The 14,923-nt window shown below is 35.5% G+C and overlaps 1 protein-coding gene across 1 annotated transcript; it reads left to right on the forward strand.

The window, feature by feature from the left end:
* The first annotated feature begins 2,720 nt into the window (after positions 1 to 2,720).
* LOC136810557 (receptor for retinol uptake STRA6-like) lies at positions 2,721 to 12,419 on the forward strand. Its single transcript, XM_067067123.1, has 7 exons — positions 2,721 to 2,997; positions 6,127 to 6,200; positions 7,591 to 7,708; positions 8,513 to 8,611; positions 9,494 to 9,657; positions 10,436 to 10,570; positions 11,165 to 12,419. Exons 1-7 carry the CDS (start codon positions 2,771 to 2,773, stop codon positions 11,995 to 11,997), a joined length of 1,650 nt encoding a protein of 549 aa, XP_066923224.1. The 5' UTR covers positions 2,721 to 2,770; the 3' UTR covers positions 11,998 to 12,419.
* Positions 12,420 to 14,923: the final 2,504 nt, after the last annotated feature.

A 14,923-nucleotide genomic window follows, 5' to 3' on the forward strand; every position in this document is an offset into this window, starting at 1 on the left:
ATCCAAAAATATTCTTACGGTATTCATATAGGTTAAGATCGAAATTGGCTATCTACAGGTTAAAATGCTTTAAAAATGGCATTTTTAGGTTCAGTTGCTAAATTCCATGATTATTATTATTATTAAAATGAATATTACAGGTTGTAGGCACTCAGTGGGCCTCTAAACCGATCTCAATTTACAAATTTCGTGTAACGAATTTCTTTGGATGGCTTTTCCATGCTTCTTTCAACTTTTCTTTGAAGCCTTTTATGGAAACAGCAGCTACCACCTCAGACGGTGATGGTGATATTCTTACAATATTCTTAATTTTTTGGCCGTTTTCATCATAGACATTCTTATAAAGTGTATTCTTATAAAAAAAAAAGCGTGTACCTGCTGCCGTGGTACAGTGGTCATCAATCTTGATTCCTGTACGGGAGATCAAGGTTCTATTCTTACTCACGGCAGCTCGCTTGGCAAGTGAGCGAACCTTCGCCCGGGTCCACCCATGCCATGTGAGGGGAATTGGGTAGTCAGTCCAAGGTGCTGACGGGACACTAACTTGGTGTTTATAGTTGAGAATAGGCTTCTCAGCCTCCTGCAACTCAACCACATAGACATAGACATAGACGTAAATCAGGGTCGGTAAGATGACGGGAACCAAATGATGACGATCACATCTCCTATTATTTGACTTGCAAAATTATAACAAAATGGTCTTTGGAATTTGATCAATATTTGTCCTTTGTCCACTTCTTCTTTCAGTCTGCGCCACAATTAGTTTTATGGCGTGAGATGCTAGGCAATTCGATCTGCCTAGCCAGGGTGCAGTATGCAGTGCTGACGAGTCCTAATAAGGACGAAATGCATATGCTGCTCTGCCACCCAAACAAATCTCCTGAAAGAAGATAGTTGGACAGAAATTCTTTGAATTTCTTCAAATATATAAATTTTTTTCTGATCTTTGCGCACGTTTTTGGCTTCAACTAAATGGTTGATATGGAATAGACCTTTTTTTAAAAAGGACGTCCTGTTGAATAATTATGTACTCCAGCCATAAAAACAATGATAGAGCCATGCATAATTACTGTATCATGCATATTGTAATAATTACGCATGGTTTTATCATTGTTTTTCTGCTGGACTACATAATTATTCAGCAGGGTGGCCTCTTTGAAAAAAGGTCTATGAATGGCGACAACAGTTTTTACATATCTTTTATCGGACTTGCAGAAAGCGGACTGCGGAAAGTTATGAGAAATGGTTTCTAGATTTTTTAATGAAGTATATATACCAATACCATCAAGTTACACAACATGGCCACTATCTGGCAAATGTGTTTTTCTAGAGTGTGCGGTTTGTGACTACTGTAGCTTAAAATTGTTAATGGCGACCAGTTACAATTTCTGGTAGGAGCTGCAGAGAATTGTGACAGACAAAGTGTTATATATTGGAATTTGGTAAAGTATACAGACTAAAATTGTTCCTGCTTTAGAAATTTATGAAGGATAAAAATATTTCTCACAAAGTTATATATATACTAAAGATGTAATATCAGTCATTTTAAGGAAAGGAAAAGATTTGATATATAAGCAGCTTAAAAAGATCTAAATTAAAAAGACAAGAATGTTTTTGTATTTTTGAAGATTATACATTTTTTGATTTATTATTTTTTTGAAATCATTCCAATATCAGATGAATAAAATACAATAAGAAAGATTTGGGACTTTGAAACAAAAGAGAGTACCCAATTTAAAAGAATGAGAAACACAAAACCACCAAATAACAACTCTCAACACACATATATAAATAGAAAACAAAAACTATGCCTGAAGTCCCGGACTTGTGACCGGCAGTAAGAGAAACAGCTAAAAGATATTTATAACTGATCCATTTCTATAGGCAAAAACTATGTTTTTCAGGAGTTTGCGGTTTTCTTAAAGTTTGTAGCTTAATGGCAGTCAGTTACAATTTTTAGAAGAAGCTACAGAGAGTTACGACAAAGTGTTATCGGGGTTTTATCAAGTAAACAAAAAAAGTACAGTTTCTATGTAATGAAAACTAAAAATGGTTCTGCACTAAAATTATGGCATGTATCTTTATTTTGGGTTTGACTTTTTGGCAATTTTCTTATTTACAGGTTTTGTTTTTATAAGGAACCTTAACTTTGCTCTGAGCCTGGAGTTCGTTTTTTACAGAGAATTTCAGTCTCAAAGTTCCTTATCGAGTTCCTTACTACATAGAAAATTTTGAGCTTTTTGCCCCTTGAATGATCAAAATTTGGTCAAATTAGTCCCAATAAGGTACATTATTTTCAAATCCACTTATTCTCAGCTTGAGCAGTTCCTTAACAATTCCTTATTTTTTGAACCATTTTCAGCCTCGAGTTCCTTATAAACGTGTTCCTTATAAAAAAAAACAACGTGTATTTGGAGTATAACACTTTGGTCAGATATGGATATTGTCTACACCCAACAGAAAAAATGTATTATAACTGACTAAAATGAACAAAAAGTTTAATTACACTAGACTAACTAACATCCCAAACGAGCGAGGTTCCTGGACTTTTCAATCGGCAGCTAATTGCAATTGTATCGAACGCTGATCTAAAATTTGCTCGCATCTCATCAAAATTATCCCTTTCATCCCTTTGACCCTCTAACCCCTTTGACCCTCTAACCCTCTTAGCTCTTTTGGCTGATCTTCTAGCCTCGGCTGGTTTATTTAGGTTAAAATTATGACTTTTAATAATTTTTCAACTTTTTTTCTAGATTTAAATTTTGCTGCAATGAATTTCGATGTGCTTGAAAATGTCTACCAGACATTTCGCACCTCAAACAGCGCCGGAGACCTTCTAACCACATTTCTGAACGGTGAATTCGAACGCCATTTTGAGAATTCGGATGAGGTTGTAAAAAATTTCGTTAACGACACATTACCGTGTATGATCAATATCACTCGTATTCATATCAATAAAACAATGCGGTCCGTGACACAAAGTTTATGGACGAATTGGTAAGTTTCAGTACTCGTTTTTATGAGAACAAACTATATAAGAACATGACCAAAATGTTAAGAACAAGTTACGAACATTTTATAGCTTTGTAGAGACTATTTTCTTATAGTCCGGCGGCGAAAAGGGCTTTTTTGCATCAACCCTTACAAGTAGTAAATATGGGTTTTTATTTTATTTTCTCGTTATATGGTTCCTTGGGACCTCAAAACCGGTTTTTGCCAAGCTGGCAAAGCTGGGGAAAATTTTTTTATGGGGGCTTGAAGGGGGTAGGGTCATTTTAGTCTGGGGGTCCTTAGAAAGTCGATTTTTGAAGTTCTCGTTTAGCAAAAACTGATTGTGCCATCAGATAGAGCTTCAAGAGTAGATCTCCAAAATGGGGTCATTTGTCTCATTTGGCGGACTTAGTCCCCCGGAATTGGCTGATACGTACTATCGATTAGAGGGGTCATTTATAGGGTTTCCTGGGCTAGATCATGAGATATTAGAGTTTGAAATTTTGCTGACTCAGCAAAAAAGGGCCAAAAACGTGGAAAAACGCTGAGTCAGCAAAATTTCAAACTCAAATATCTCATGATCTAGCCTAGGAAACCCCATAAATGACCCCTCTAATCGATAGTACTCTTCGAGACGCATCTGTTAAAACTAGTATCTTTCGCTGAAATCTTTCTCAAAAATGCTGAAGGAAAGAAACTCGGTTAGAAATAAAATGCTGAGACACTTTTTAAGTTTGATCTTTTGGGAATCTCAAAAAAAAAAAATGAAGTCGATATCTAAATGCTATGGGTGACTTTAACTTCGTTAAAAGTAGTATGGTGTGGTAAAATTGCGTTTTTTTCTACATCAATTTGAAATTTTTAACGAGATGATTGCTGTTCATTTGAGTAATCAGTGAAATGTGTCAAAAATATTACTATTCAATGGAGGTGAGAATAAACATCAGCTGAATTCTCTCTTTTGTCTTTGTTGTTTCCGAAGGAGACAATTATTTGAGTAAATAATCCATCATAAGACGAACTTTGTAACAGACATAAGTGTAAGAACCACTGACCTTTATATATTTGGTTTATTGTTCAACGATGAGAGAGATGATTGGAAAAAAGGTTATCATTACAGGGGGGCGTACGGGATATCGGTACATCGGTATTGGCCTTTTTTTAGATCGGTAAATCGGTATTAGAGGAAAAAATTGATCGGTAATCGGTATTTTAAGACCATCTCGGTATCGGTAAAAGACCCTTTTTATGTCGGTATTTCGGTATTTTTGGTCAACTATCGGTATCGACCACCTCCTTGGTATCGAAGATCATGAGTCTCAGCCAGGGGTCTGCTTGACACATTTTCCTGTCGTGAATACAGTTGACGCTCTCTAAACGATCCATTTTGGCGGTTTTGGCAGGGGGCCACGCCTCCCCAAGTGGAGTTTTGAACGCCCAACTCTTAAAATTACCCTTAATGGGCTTTAACTTGCGCCCAAAGACCAGAAATAACTTGAAAAATCATGAATTTTTTTGCTCCCTTCGCTCGCAATTAAGTTATAAGACGATTTTTGAAGGGAGATCTAACTGTGCCCCACGACCAATTTGGTGAAAACAATATTCAAAACAAAAACTCACAATTTCTTTCTTGCTTCATTCGCACGCACTACTTTCCTTCAATTTTTTGATCTAGAGATGGTATTAAATTTATATCTTTATCCGTTACTTTCTACTATTCGACATTCTATCACTCGATAAGCTCCCATTTTCGATGAAAGTTCGAGGTTCCTTGATGGTTTTCCGTTCTCTTATTCAATTTTTAGCATTACGCTAAACTTTTGGTCAAATTTAAGCTCTGTTTTGGAAACAATTTTGGCTCGCGTCAAACACAGTTAACTTTTTCCACTGACTAATAGAGAAGCATGACCATGGTTGTGTTTTTTGTTCTTTTTTTGTCAAAAATTTTGTTCAATGTCATTATACTGTAATTGGCTTTACTCAATCCATCTCGATGAGCAATGTCGCAATTTTTACTTGGTCGCTTCGCTCGCATTTCCTAAATATTTCTAAAATGACCTGAATTTTAACCTTTGGTATACGAATGCAACCAAAAAATGGCAGAATAAGCATACAAGGCGCCTTAAGCCAAAATTCTACTTTTGCCTGCCCAACCTTGATCTACCCACCACGCTACTGTTTGGTAATCGTCATAGAGACTTTGGATGGTGACAAACCAAACCTTTATCGCCCACACATACCCAGCACCCATATTTGCCTAAGTACCCCCTCCGGGAGATAAGTACCTGAAAAATTGGGAAAAATTGATCGGTGTCGGTATTTGAACGAAAAATTTATCGGTATATCGGTAATTGAGAGAAAAAGTGATCGGTATATCGGTATTACGAAGGCCCGTACGCCCCCCACATTACATCCACGTCAAAGACGTCTTCCGAAAACATATTGTGGCACGTGAAAAAGAAAGATTAGAAAATGTGTAAGTTGTTCATTCTCTAAAATTGCTCGTCTAGTTGACGGGGGCACCTTTTGCAGACATTGGGCTTTTCCAGAAAAAAACTGTAGGTCCATCCCTCTGTGGTTGGAAATGCTGCAACCCCCTGGAATTCCAGGTAATTTTAGGTTTAAACCCCTCTGGAATTCTGAATTTTAGTAGGATTTAAAAAGCTACCCCACGGAATTCCAGTTATTTTAGGCAGATTTTTTGCATCTCCCTATGGAATTCCGCCACATATCAAACCTTACCCCTTTGGAACGGAAATGGACCTCCTCAACAGAGGGTATACGGTTTTTTTCTAGAAAAGCCCATTTCTTATTGCTCATTATAACAACTTTAAAAAGCAGAAAAAATCAAATCATAAAAACTGTTTTTATTCCTAATTAAATAACGTTTTAGGGTGTTTTGAGGGTGTAAAAATTTTCTTTGTCACCCAAACGGTAGGAGCCATTTTTTCCAAAATATCCGACCCCCCACTCCAAATGGCTCGCTGAGGCCCATGTTCGATCTAGAAGGGATAAAAAGTTTTAGAGAAGGATTTGATGATGAAAAGAAGTCGAAAATATGATTCAAAACCTTATTAAACATCCCAGCTGGTAAACATCAGATATGTTATTTTCTCTTTAACCTTATTGTTTTAGGTTATCAGACGGACCACCCATTCAAACCAAAATTTTAAACTTCATCAAAAGTAGAGCTTACGAGGTTAAGCCAGGTTTGTTGAACAAGAATTTCTTACTGCCTTTTTTTCCTGTCAAACCCGGTGTACAAACTGGTGTACTTCGAGATAACCTAATATTTTATCAAACATAACTAATGTAGAACAGACCATGATTGAATTATATTGGGGGAATCGAACCTCAGCCGCCTGAGCAGAAACCAGACACCAAAAGTCAATGTCAATGACCACAAGTCCCCTCACATCTTCCTCACATCACATGGTATGGGTTGATGACCTGGGCGATGCAAAGCTTCAGTCGTCACTTGCGTGCCAAGTGAGCCGATGCAATTGGGGGAATCGAACCTCAGCCGCCTGAGCAGAAACCAAACAACTAACCAAAGGTCAATGTCAATGACCACTATACCACAGTGCCTGTGGGTGGCTGTAGTGACTGTGTATAAATAATACCGTGAAGTTGGGTAACTTTTGCATCAGTGGAGGCTAACATGCATAGCCCTCAAAGAAATGACCTGGCAGCCTCTGGCACTTGGCTGGTCATTATTAAAAATACAACTACGCAGCTCCGCTCGCAGCTCTACTACTCTACCGTTTTTGTTTTGATTTGACTTTGTATTTCAATGACCAGCCAGGTCTTTCATTTGAGGGCTAAGCATGTTAGTCTCCACTGATGCAAAAGTTACCCGATCCCCCGATCTCCACATATATCATATAGAGTACTGTATATTATGTTGTATGAAAACAAAACCAAATTTCAATGATAAAATCTTACTTTAAAAAGATCAAATATTACATGTGTAAATTTCTCTTAAAAGTAAAAGTCATACAAAAGTGCAATGATGGTTAAAATCCATCCAAAAATCCATTCAACGATCAATCCAAATTAATCATGATTAAAGAATTCACTACTTTCGGTACCATTTTTGATTAATTTTGTAGCCTGTATTTCTTTACTCTCTTTTCGAAAGTAAAAGTATAGTTCGAGGCTAATGGAAAGATCCTGTAAGGTGTTGTAAGTAATCCTACCAGCAATATAGAGTGAGTGATTAGGTACAGGCTAAAACATTCCCGAGCAGGAGATCATATCAAATCAACGTATTATGTTAATTCGACAAAGAACGGATTTAACATTATATGTTAAAACGCTTAAAGAATTGCAATTTACATATTATGTTAAAACTGCCGTCGATTATAAGTTGTTTTATCACAGCCTTTCATTTTGAAAGATTTCTGAATCTTTTGTACCCTAGACGGTCGCAATGGATAAAATCGATCATCGATGTCTAATTCATCGATTAATATCGATTAGCTATCGATTTTAATCGATTATCGATTTTATCGATTACGACCGTCTTGCTTATAAACACCATTACTAAGGATGGACAAAAGCATTATCGAATAGAAATGATTATTTTTACTTTTTCAGGCTACTTGATCAAGCATGCTGTGTTTTGGTTGATTTTTTCATTTTTGAGTGTATTCTTCTTTGTTCCGTTATTTTATGGTGGCCCTTCGTTCCTAATAACACTTATCAAAGGATACTGGTGAGTTCGAGCATTTTTACCCAGCTTTCACATAACGTTCTTTTCACGTTTATCTAATGTTCACAACGTCCATATAACGTTTGATGAACGTTGAAACAACGTTATGTGTCTGCTGGGTTCTACTCAGGTAGTTATGTCTCAAAAATATGAAAATTACCATAATTTTGGAGAGAATCAGCCGGCGAAAAATGAGCAAACTAATGATTTAATAAGAAGGGCACCATGACGAAGTTACCTTTAGCAAAACTAGATTTATTTGAAAAAACAAGTTTTGCTGACGTCATCAATTTTTGCTTTTGCGGTACCCATGGTACCCTTCGTATTAAGTCATTGGTTTGCTCATTTTCTACCGGCTAATGCTTTTCAAAATTATGGTAATGGTTAATTTCTTTTAAATATGTTTTTGAGACAGACCTAAGCTACTCATATTCGGGGGGGGGGGGGTATTTAGGAAAAACAGGTGACTTGTGTGCACGAGTCATAAGGGTACCCTTTAATACCTTAGAAGTCCCTCAAAGGGGAGCAAACTCATAATTTATGCTCTCAAAGGGTCGCTTTCGAGAATTGTGACCAACCGGAACTCAGCTAAGAAAGTGAGAACTTTTTTTACCGTTTTTGGAACCCTACAAAGGATTTTCCAAGAGGCTTTAGTCGATTCCAAACAAATTTTCCTTTAGCATACCTGGTACCCAATTTTTCTTTGGAAGGACGGGAGAAGTCCTTTAAAACAATATTTACTCCTGAGATGCCCCTCATAATATAGACTTTTCTAGAAAAATTGAATTTTTTCTCTTTTTTTTCCAGGCCATCAGTGATTGTGGCAGTAATAGCAGTGGTTGTTCAAAATGGTTTGGCACGTGGATGTTTCTTACTCAGTAAAGAAAATGTCAGTGTTGATAATAGGTGATTTTTAGTTTATAAAGATTCTAAAAAAGCTAGAGATACATATACTTGGTAAGTACTGAGTATTAGGGCTCACACGGCTTCTCAAATCTCCTTAAATGAAATTTTGTGGAGAGGTTTGTTTTCATAGATAAAAAAGCTAAGAAATCTCCTCAATTTTTACAAAAATATAGGAAAATCTCCTCAAAAATTGGAAAATTTCTCCTTAAATCTCCTCAATTCTCCTCAAATCTCGAATTTTGAAAGCCTGTGAGAACATTCAGAGATATAAATTGTGAGCCTGTAAGACTCAAGTATCGGTCTCAATAAACGTGTGCAAATAACCGTACTTTTCAAACAAACGCTATTGGTTGAAAGGAAAATCAAGCAAATCCATTGGTCTATCGTATAATCTGACGTAATGGTTGCCAAACACAGATGACACACATGACATGCATCCTAAATATAGTTATTTGTTCGAATTACAGAGAGATTCGAATAATTGAAAGCAATTTTAACAGGGTTTTTCTTTGACGAAGACTGGAAACAAGTTCGAATTATAGAAGTTTGGATAAACATAATCCTTATAAAACAACATTGGTCTGGAAAGCTTATTGTTTTAACTTTTTGTTAGCTTTTTCTTTGTTATAATCAAAAGATGAAAAATCGATTTGCTCAGTTCTTTGATCAAGTTGCCAAGTACTCCTCTTGAGATTGGTGTAAAAGATTTAATCACATGATCAAAAAGTGAGCAAAACAAACTAATTTCTCAACACAAGTTCAAGTAAGAAAGAATGGAAAGAAACTAAAGTCTACCAGACTGGGGTTTTTTATACGGACTATGGTATAAACGAAAGTTTACCGTAAGGTCCGAAATACTAATTTATCGTCTTTTTATTTTAGGCGTGGTTTCCACATTACGTCATACGTGCTCTTTTATTTCAACGTCTTTATTGGTATTGTGTCATGTTTACTACGCCTTGCTTATGGTGCCATCTTGGGTGTAGTCATGTTGTCAAGGCTACAGAAAAGCACTCTACCAAGATCTTATGAACGAAGAGATCCAGGTATATTGATAAGAAAGGCTCCGGAAGGCCCCAATAGGATGGGATTGACGAAGGCACCCTCCTACCTTGCTCTTTGACTGGTCCCGTCACAACATTTAGCTTAGTGAAATAGATTTAAGAAATTTTAAACAAGATTAAAGGTTTTGTCTTTAACCCTATTAACCCCAACCTTTTTTGATTTTTGTAGCCGCAGGGAGGGGGTGGGGTAGAATCTACCACCCTCTATTATTTCTTATCTAGAAGAGCTATTTTAGCTTGGTTTTATGTCATGTTCCACAATAAAGTCAGAAAACCTAACCTAGAAAACCTATGACCCTAAAAAATTGCACAAATTTTCAAGATGTTTCAAAATTTTTTCTCCGAGATATACACAAAAGAACATCAGCGTGGTAGATTCTACCCCCTTGGGCTAATAGGTTTAAATAAGAGTGCAATCTTTTTTATATTGAACTGATATAGATGTGGAGCAAGATTATAGTGAGAAAGAGGAAAAGAAAGACATTTTTTGCTTATATCAGCACAATACAACAATGGGGAGACCATAGTATAAGAAAGCCGCGGCTTTCTTATACTATGGGGAGACATTGTCCTGATATGAAACATGTGTCTGATATGAAACGGCAACACGTAAAAAAAAACCCTTTAATTTACTACTACAATGATACAAGATAAGTCCAATCTTGATTTCATCCTTTTTTGGGTTATTTTGATGATATAAAAGTTTTTTTCCAAGATTTTTACTTTTCTGATCAATTTTATTTGTATAACTTTTATACAGGTTTCTTAGCATATCTTGGTTTCCTCATGGTTGAGCATCAACACTCGAACCCTGTCCTTCATTGTTTCGTGCGCATTTTACTTGGACACATCGATAAATCTCTTCAACAAGATGAGTTCACAGTTGTCAGAGGAGGTAAGTAACATATAAATCCCTGTCTTACAACCCCGGTGGAACTTTTTACCTCAAAGGGGATAGATATTTCTATTGAAATACCAATAGAGATAGAATCTCTATTGTTCCAAGGTTAAAAAACCCAAATGCAATTTCTAAACATTGAATTTTGAAAGGATGAAATCAAAATCAATTTCACAGTGAGGCTGAAATTCTATGGTATTTTTCCGCCAGTGACAAAATTTTTGCCAAATTTTCCAGTGGGGCTAGGGTTCGAGCGGGTTTGTGACACAGGGGTGTACACATGTTTCACCCAGCATTTTTCACCCGAAAAAAGGTCACCTTTATAAACTTACAAACAAACACACTTTACTTTTAAAACTCGCCATTGGATTTGACAACGTAGGCTTTTAAATTTCATTTTGTTCATGATGGAAGACATCCAATAGTTCATCATTTATATTATCCGTATGGTATGTTTCTGTAACAATGTTTTTTTTTCTCCAAAAACGAGTTTTAAAAATTCTTTGATTCTTGGTTTCCGAAAATTTGGTTTCAGTCAATATGTGTAAAGTAAAGCTAGATATTTTACTCCAAAAAATTCTACATTTTTAGAAACCAAAGTCTTACTGAAAACCTACGGTTCAGCTGACAACGCAGAATGGGGTGCTAACGGGTGCCCATTATCAATTAATAAATCACGCCAAAGAACCGCTCAAGACGTATCACGTAGTGCACAGATCCGCTGGCATCTTGCCGTAATTCTAATACAAAATCCGTCGATACGTAGATACCGTGGACATTATATACGTCGTCATATTCCCGTAAAACATCTTACGCGTGCTTTATTTATGCAGTTTAACGCAGGGAAAGAGCTTGAAGGAGAATCAAATGTTGATATTGATAATGTGAGAGCGGCTGCTATTGGTTATCAATATCGCACAGACCTTTATAACAGTGAATCACCAGAACTGACCACAAGTGAAAAGTTTAAACAATGGTTGCAATTCGAAAAGTTTTGTAAACATCATTGTAACGAGACAAGTGACGACGTGGAGCCTGAGGAGAGTCTTCCGGATACTTTAAAATATAAAGCGAATGAGAATTTTAAGAAATTTTTACAATTCATGAAATTTAGGGAAAGATCAACTTCAAATGTATCAAGTAACTCTTCAACAACGAGAGAACAAAAAGTTGAATCTTTAGATGTTCAAAAAATGATCAAAAGTGTAACTGAAGTCAGTATTATTGATGATAATGATGAAAATAAAGAAACGAATGCTGAATCAGCAGATAATCCAAATGTTGTCCATGTATCACCGAAGAGAGAGAAAGGGGAGCAAAGAAACACATGTGAGCTAAATATCGAAATGGAAGAAGTTCATATAAATGAAGGTGTAGACAAAACCGATAAAAAGACACAAAATAAACTCGATGCTTGGGTATGAGGTGCTACATATATTTTTCCAATATTTTTTCCAAAATTACCAGATTTTATGAACCTTTGAGTGATTCGACTTCAATATTTCTTAATTGTAGGGCCCTTTCTAATTTATCGTTTTTGTACCCCTTGAGAGACTTTCGAGGGTTTAAAAAAGGGACCCTTACGGCTCGCACATACCCGACATCCATTTTGCCCAAGTACTCCGTCTCGCATATATACCATAAATTCTGCTTTGTTATTCTATATTCATTGCCTGGTTTATCCAGACCACTAACATATCTTAAATCCAGGGTTGTTTATCTTCATGATGGATTTTAATTTTTGAACATGCATATTTAGAGATAAAACAAATAATTTTGATAGTTCTTGATATTTTTCTTATCCACATTTTTACAAATAAATAACTCTTATTACTAACGAAATTATTCCAATCCTTTACTAAATAGAATTAATAATTAAACATCATTATCCTTTTGGAATTTCGTAGTTCTTCTTTATTTATATCTTACATGTTTTTAACATTAAGGGAATTTTCAGAAAGTATCTACTGTAGAGGAAATGACCGAACCTTTGGGGTGTTTAAAAAAAATCTTTAGTATTTAGAGGGGAATATATTGACTGGTTAAGGGGGGGGGGTGCTTGAAATTTCTTTGAAAATCAAGGGCGGGGATGCAATTTTTTTTGGAATTTTTGAAAATATCCTCCACCCACCCTAGTAGATACTTTCTGACTACTCTCTAAACGTTGTCGTCGTTTACATCATCCTGACTGAATGAGGGCGATGGAAAATCAGTACTTTTACCGTCCACGATTTCACGGGATTTTCTAAATCGCTTCAGTCACTCCACCGTACTCGAAAATGCAAATACATAAATTTGCTGATATTTTCAGACGAAGCTGCGCAATTTAGATTTGAATCCTTTTCCTACATAGCAACAAATTTTCGACCGCCAGAGGCGGTTTTTTTCATAGTGGTACGCTAATCTCGTTTTGCCTTGGCTCATTACTTTGTCTACCATTTACTTTCGGTTTTTTTAACTAGATTACCCAGGTGTTTCTCTTTTTTTTCCCTGAATGTCTTTTATTCGGAATTGAATAATCGAGACATGAAAAATGACTATATTGTAATCTGCTTTCAATGAATAATCTAAAATGTACTGGAGATGACATGTAGGCGTTAATAACGTGCGCGCGCTTTTTCGCGTGATGCGTGATGGAAGGCGGTCGTTTCAGTGGGGTTTAGATCCACACTGTGACCTAGTTTAATTTCGCCTTAGCGAAAGTATTACGATAGGCATGGTGTGATATCGGACGAAAATTTAGAAAACGAAAGTACTTGATACGGTGGACAAACTCACTAAAATCAATTTACAAATTACACGCTCGTATAACCACGGAAGATCTTCTGAGGTTTTCTTTGGATTACGTCATTATATCTTTGCGTCTCTTTAGCTTCACAGTTTTGATTTTTCTTTATTTTCTTATAAGCATATACTATATAAGAATCAAATCAATAACTCTTGATAGACGGTGATATAACTTTCGGTAATTAGTTCTTAGAAAGTAAACAAGGGATGGGGCACAATATGAGCATATTTATTTTTCTTATAAGCATATACTTTATAAGAATCAATCAATAACTCTTGATAGACGGTGATATACCTTTCGGTAATTAGTTCTTAGAAAGTAAACAAGGGATGGGGCACAATATGAGCATATTTATTTTTCTTATAAGCATATACTTTATAAGAATCAAATCAATAACTCTTGATAGACGGTGATATACCTTTCGGTAATTAGTTCTTACAAAGTAAACAAGAGATGGAGCACAATATGAGCATATTTATTTTTCTTATAAGCATTTACTTTATAAGAATCAAATCAATAACTCTTGATAGACGCTGATATACCTTCCGGTAATTAGTTCTTACAAAGTAAAAAGGGTTGGTGTACAATATGAGCATATTTATTTTTCTTATAAGCATATACTTTATAAGAATCAAATCAATAACTCTTGATATACGGTGACAAACCTTTCGGTAATTAGTTCTTACAAAGTAAACAAGGGACGGCGCACAATATGAGCATATTTATTTTTCTTATAAGCATTTATTTTATAAGAATCAAATCGATAGCTCCTGAAAGATGGTGATATACCTTTCGGTAATTAGTTCTTACAAAGTAAACAAGGGACGGCGCACAATATGAGCATATTTATTTTTCTTATAAGCATATACTTTATAAGAATCAAATCAATAACTCTTGATAGACGGTGATATACCTTTCGGTAATTAGTTCTTACAAAGTAAACAAGGGATGGGGCACAAAATGAGCATATTTATTTTTCTTATAAGCATTTACTTTATTAGAATCAAATCAATAACTCTTAATAGACGGTAATATACCTTTCGGTAATTAGTTCTTTCGGTAATTAGTTCTTACAAAGTAAACAAGGGATGGGGCACAAAATGAGCATATTTATTTTTCTTATAAGCATATACTTTATAAGAATCAAATCAATAACTCTTGATAGACGGTAATATACCTTTCGGTAATTAGTTCTTACAAAGTAAACAAGGGACGGCGCACAAAATGAGCATATTTATTTTTCTTATAAGCATATACTTTATAAGAATCAAATCAATAACTCTTAATAGACGGTAATATACCTTTCGGTAATTAGTTCTTACAAAGTAAACAAGGGACGGCGCACAATATGAGCATATTTATTTTTCTTATAAGCATATACTTTATAAGAATCAAATCAATAACTCTTGATAGACGGTGATATACCTTTCGGTAATTAGTTCTTTCAAAGTAAACAAGAGATGGCGTGTAATAAGAGCATATCTATTTTTTATAAGCATATACTTTATAAGAATCAAATCAATAACTCTTGATAGACGGTGACATACCTTTCGGTAATTAGT

Source organism: Clytia hemisphaerica, unplaced genomic scaffold (assembly GCF_902728285.1).
Source record: "Clytia hemisphaerica strain Z4C2 unplaced genomic scaffold, Clytia hemisphaerica genome assembly, whole genome shotgun sequence".
Lineage (NCBI taxonomy): Eukaryota > Metazoa > Cnidaria > Hydrozoa > Leptothecata > Clytiidae > Clytia > Clytia hemisphaerica.

What these genes read in the sequence shown, in the direction of transcription:
- LOC136810557 (XM_067067123.1), top strand. Translation starts at nt 2,771, where the DNA reads ATGAATTTCGATGTGCTTGAAAATGTCTACCAGACATTTCGCACCTCA. An exon ending in CAAAGTTTATGGACGAATTG is followed by an intron (nt 2,998 to 6,126) that starts GTAAGTTTCAGT and finishes TTATTGTTTTAG; the next exon opens with GTTATCAGACGGACCACCCA. An exon ending in ACACTTATCAAAGGATACTG is followed by an intron (nt 7,709 to 8,512) that starts GTGAGTTCGAGC and finishes TTTTTTTTCCAG; the next exon opens with GCCATCAGTGATTGTGGCAG.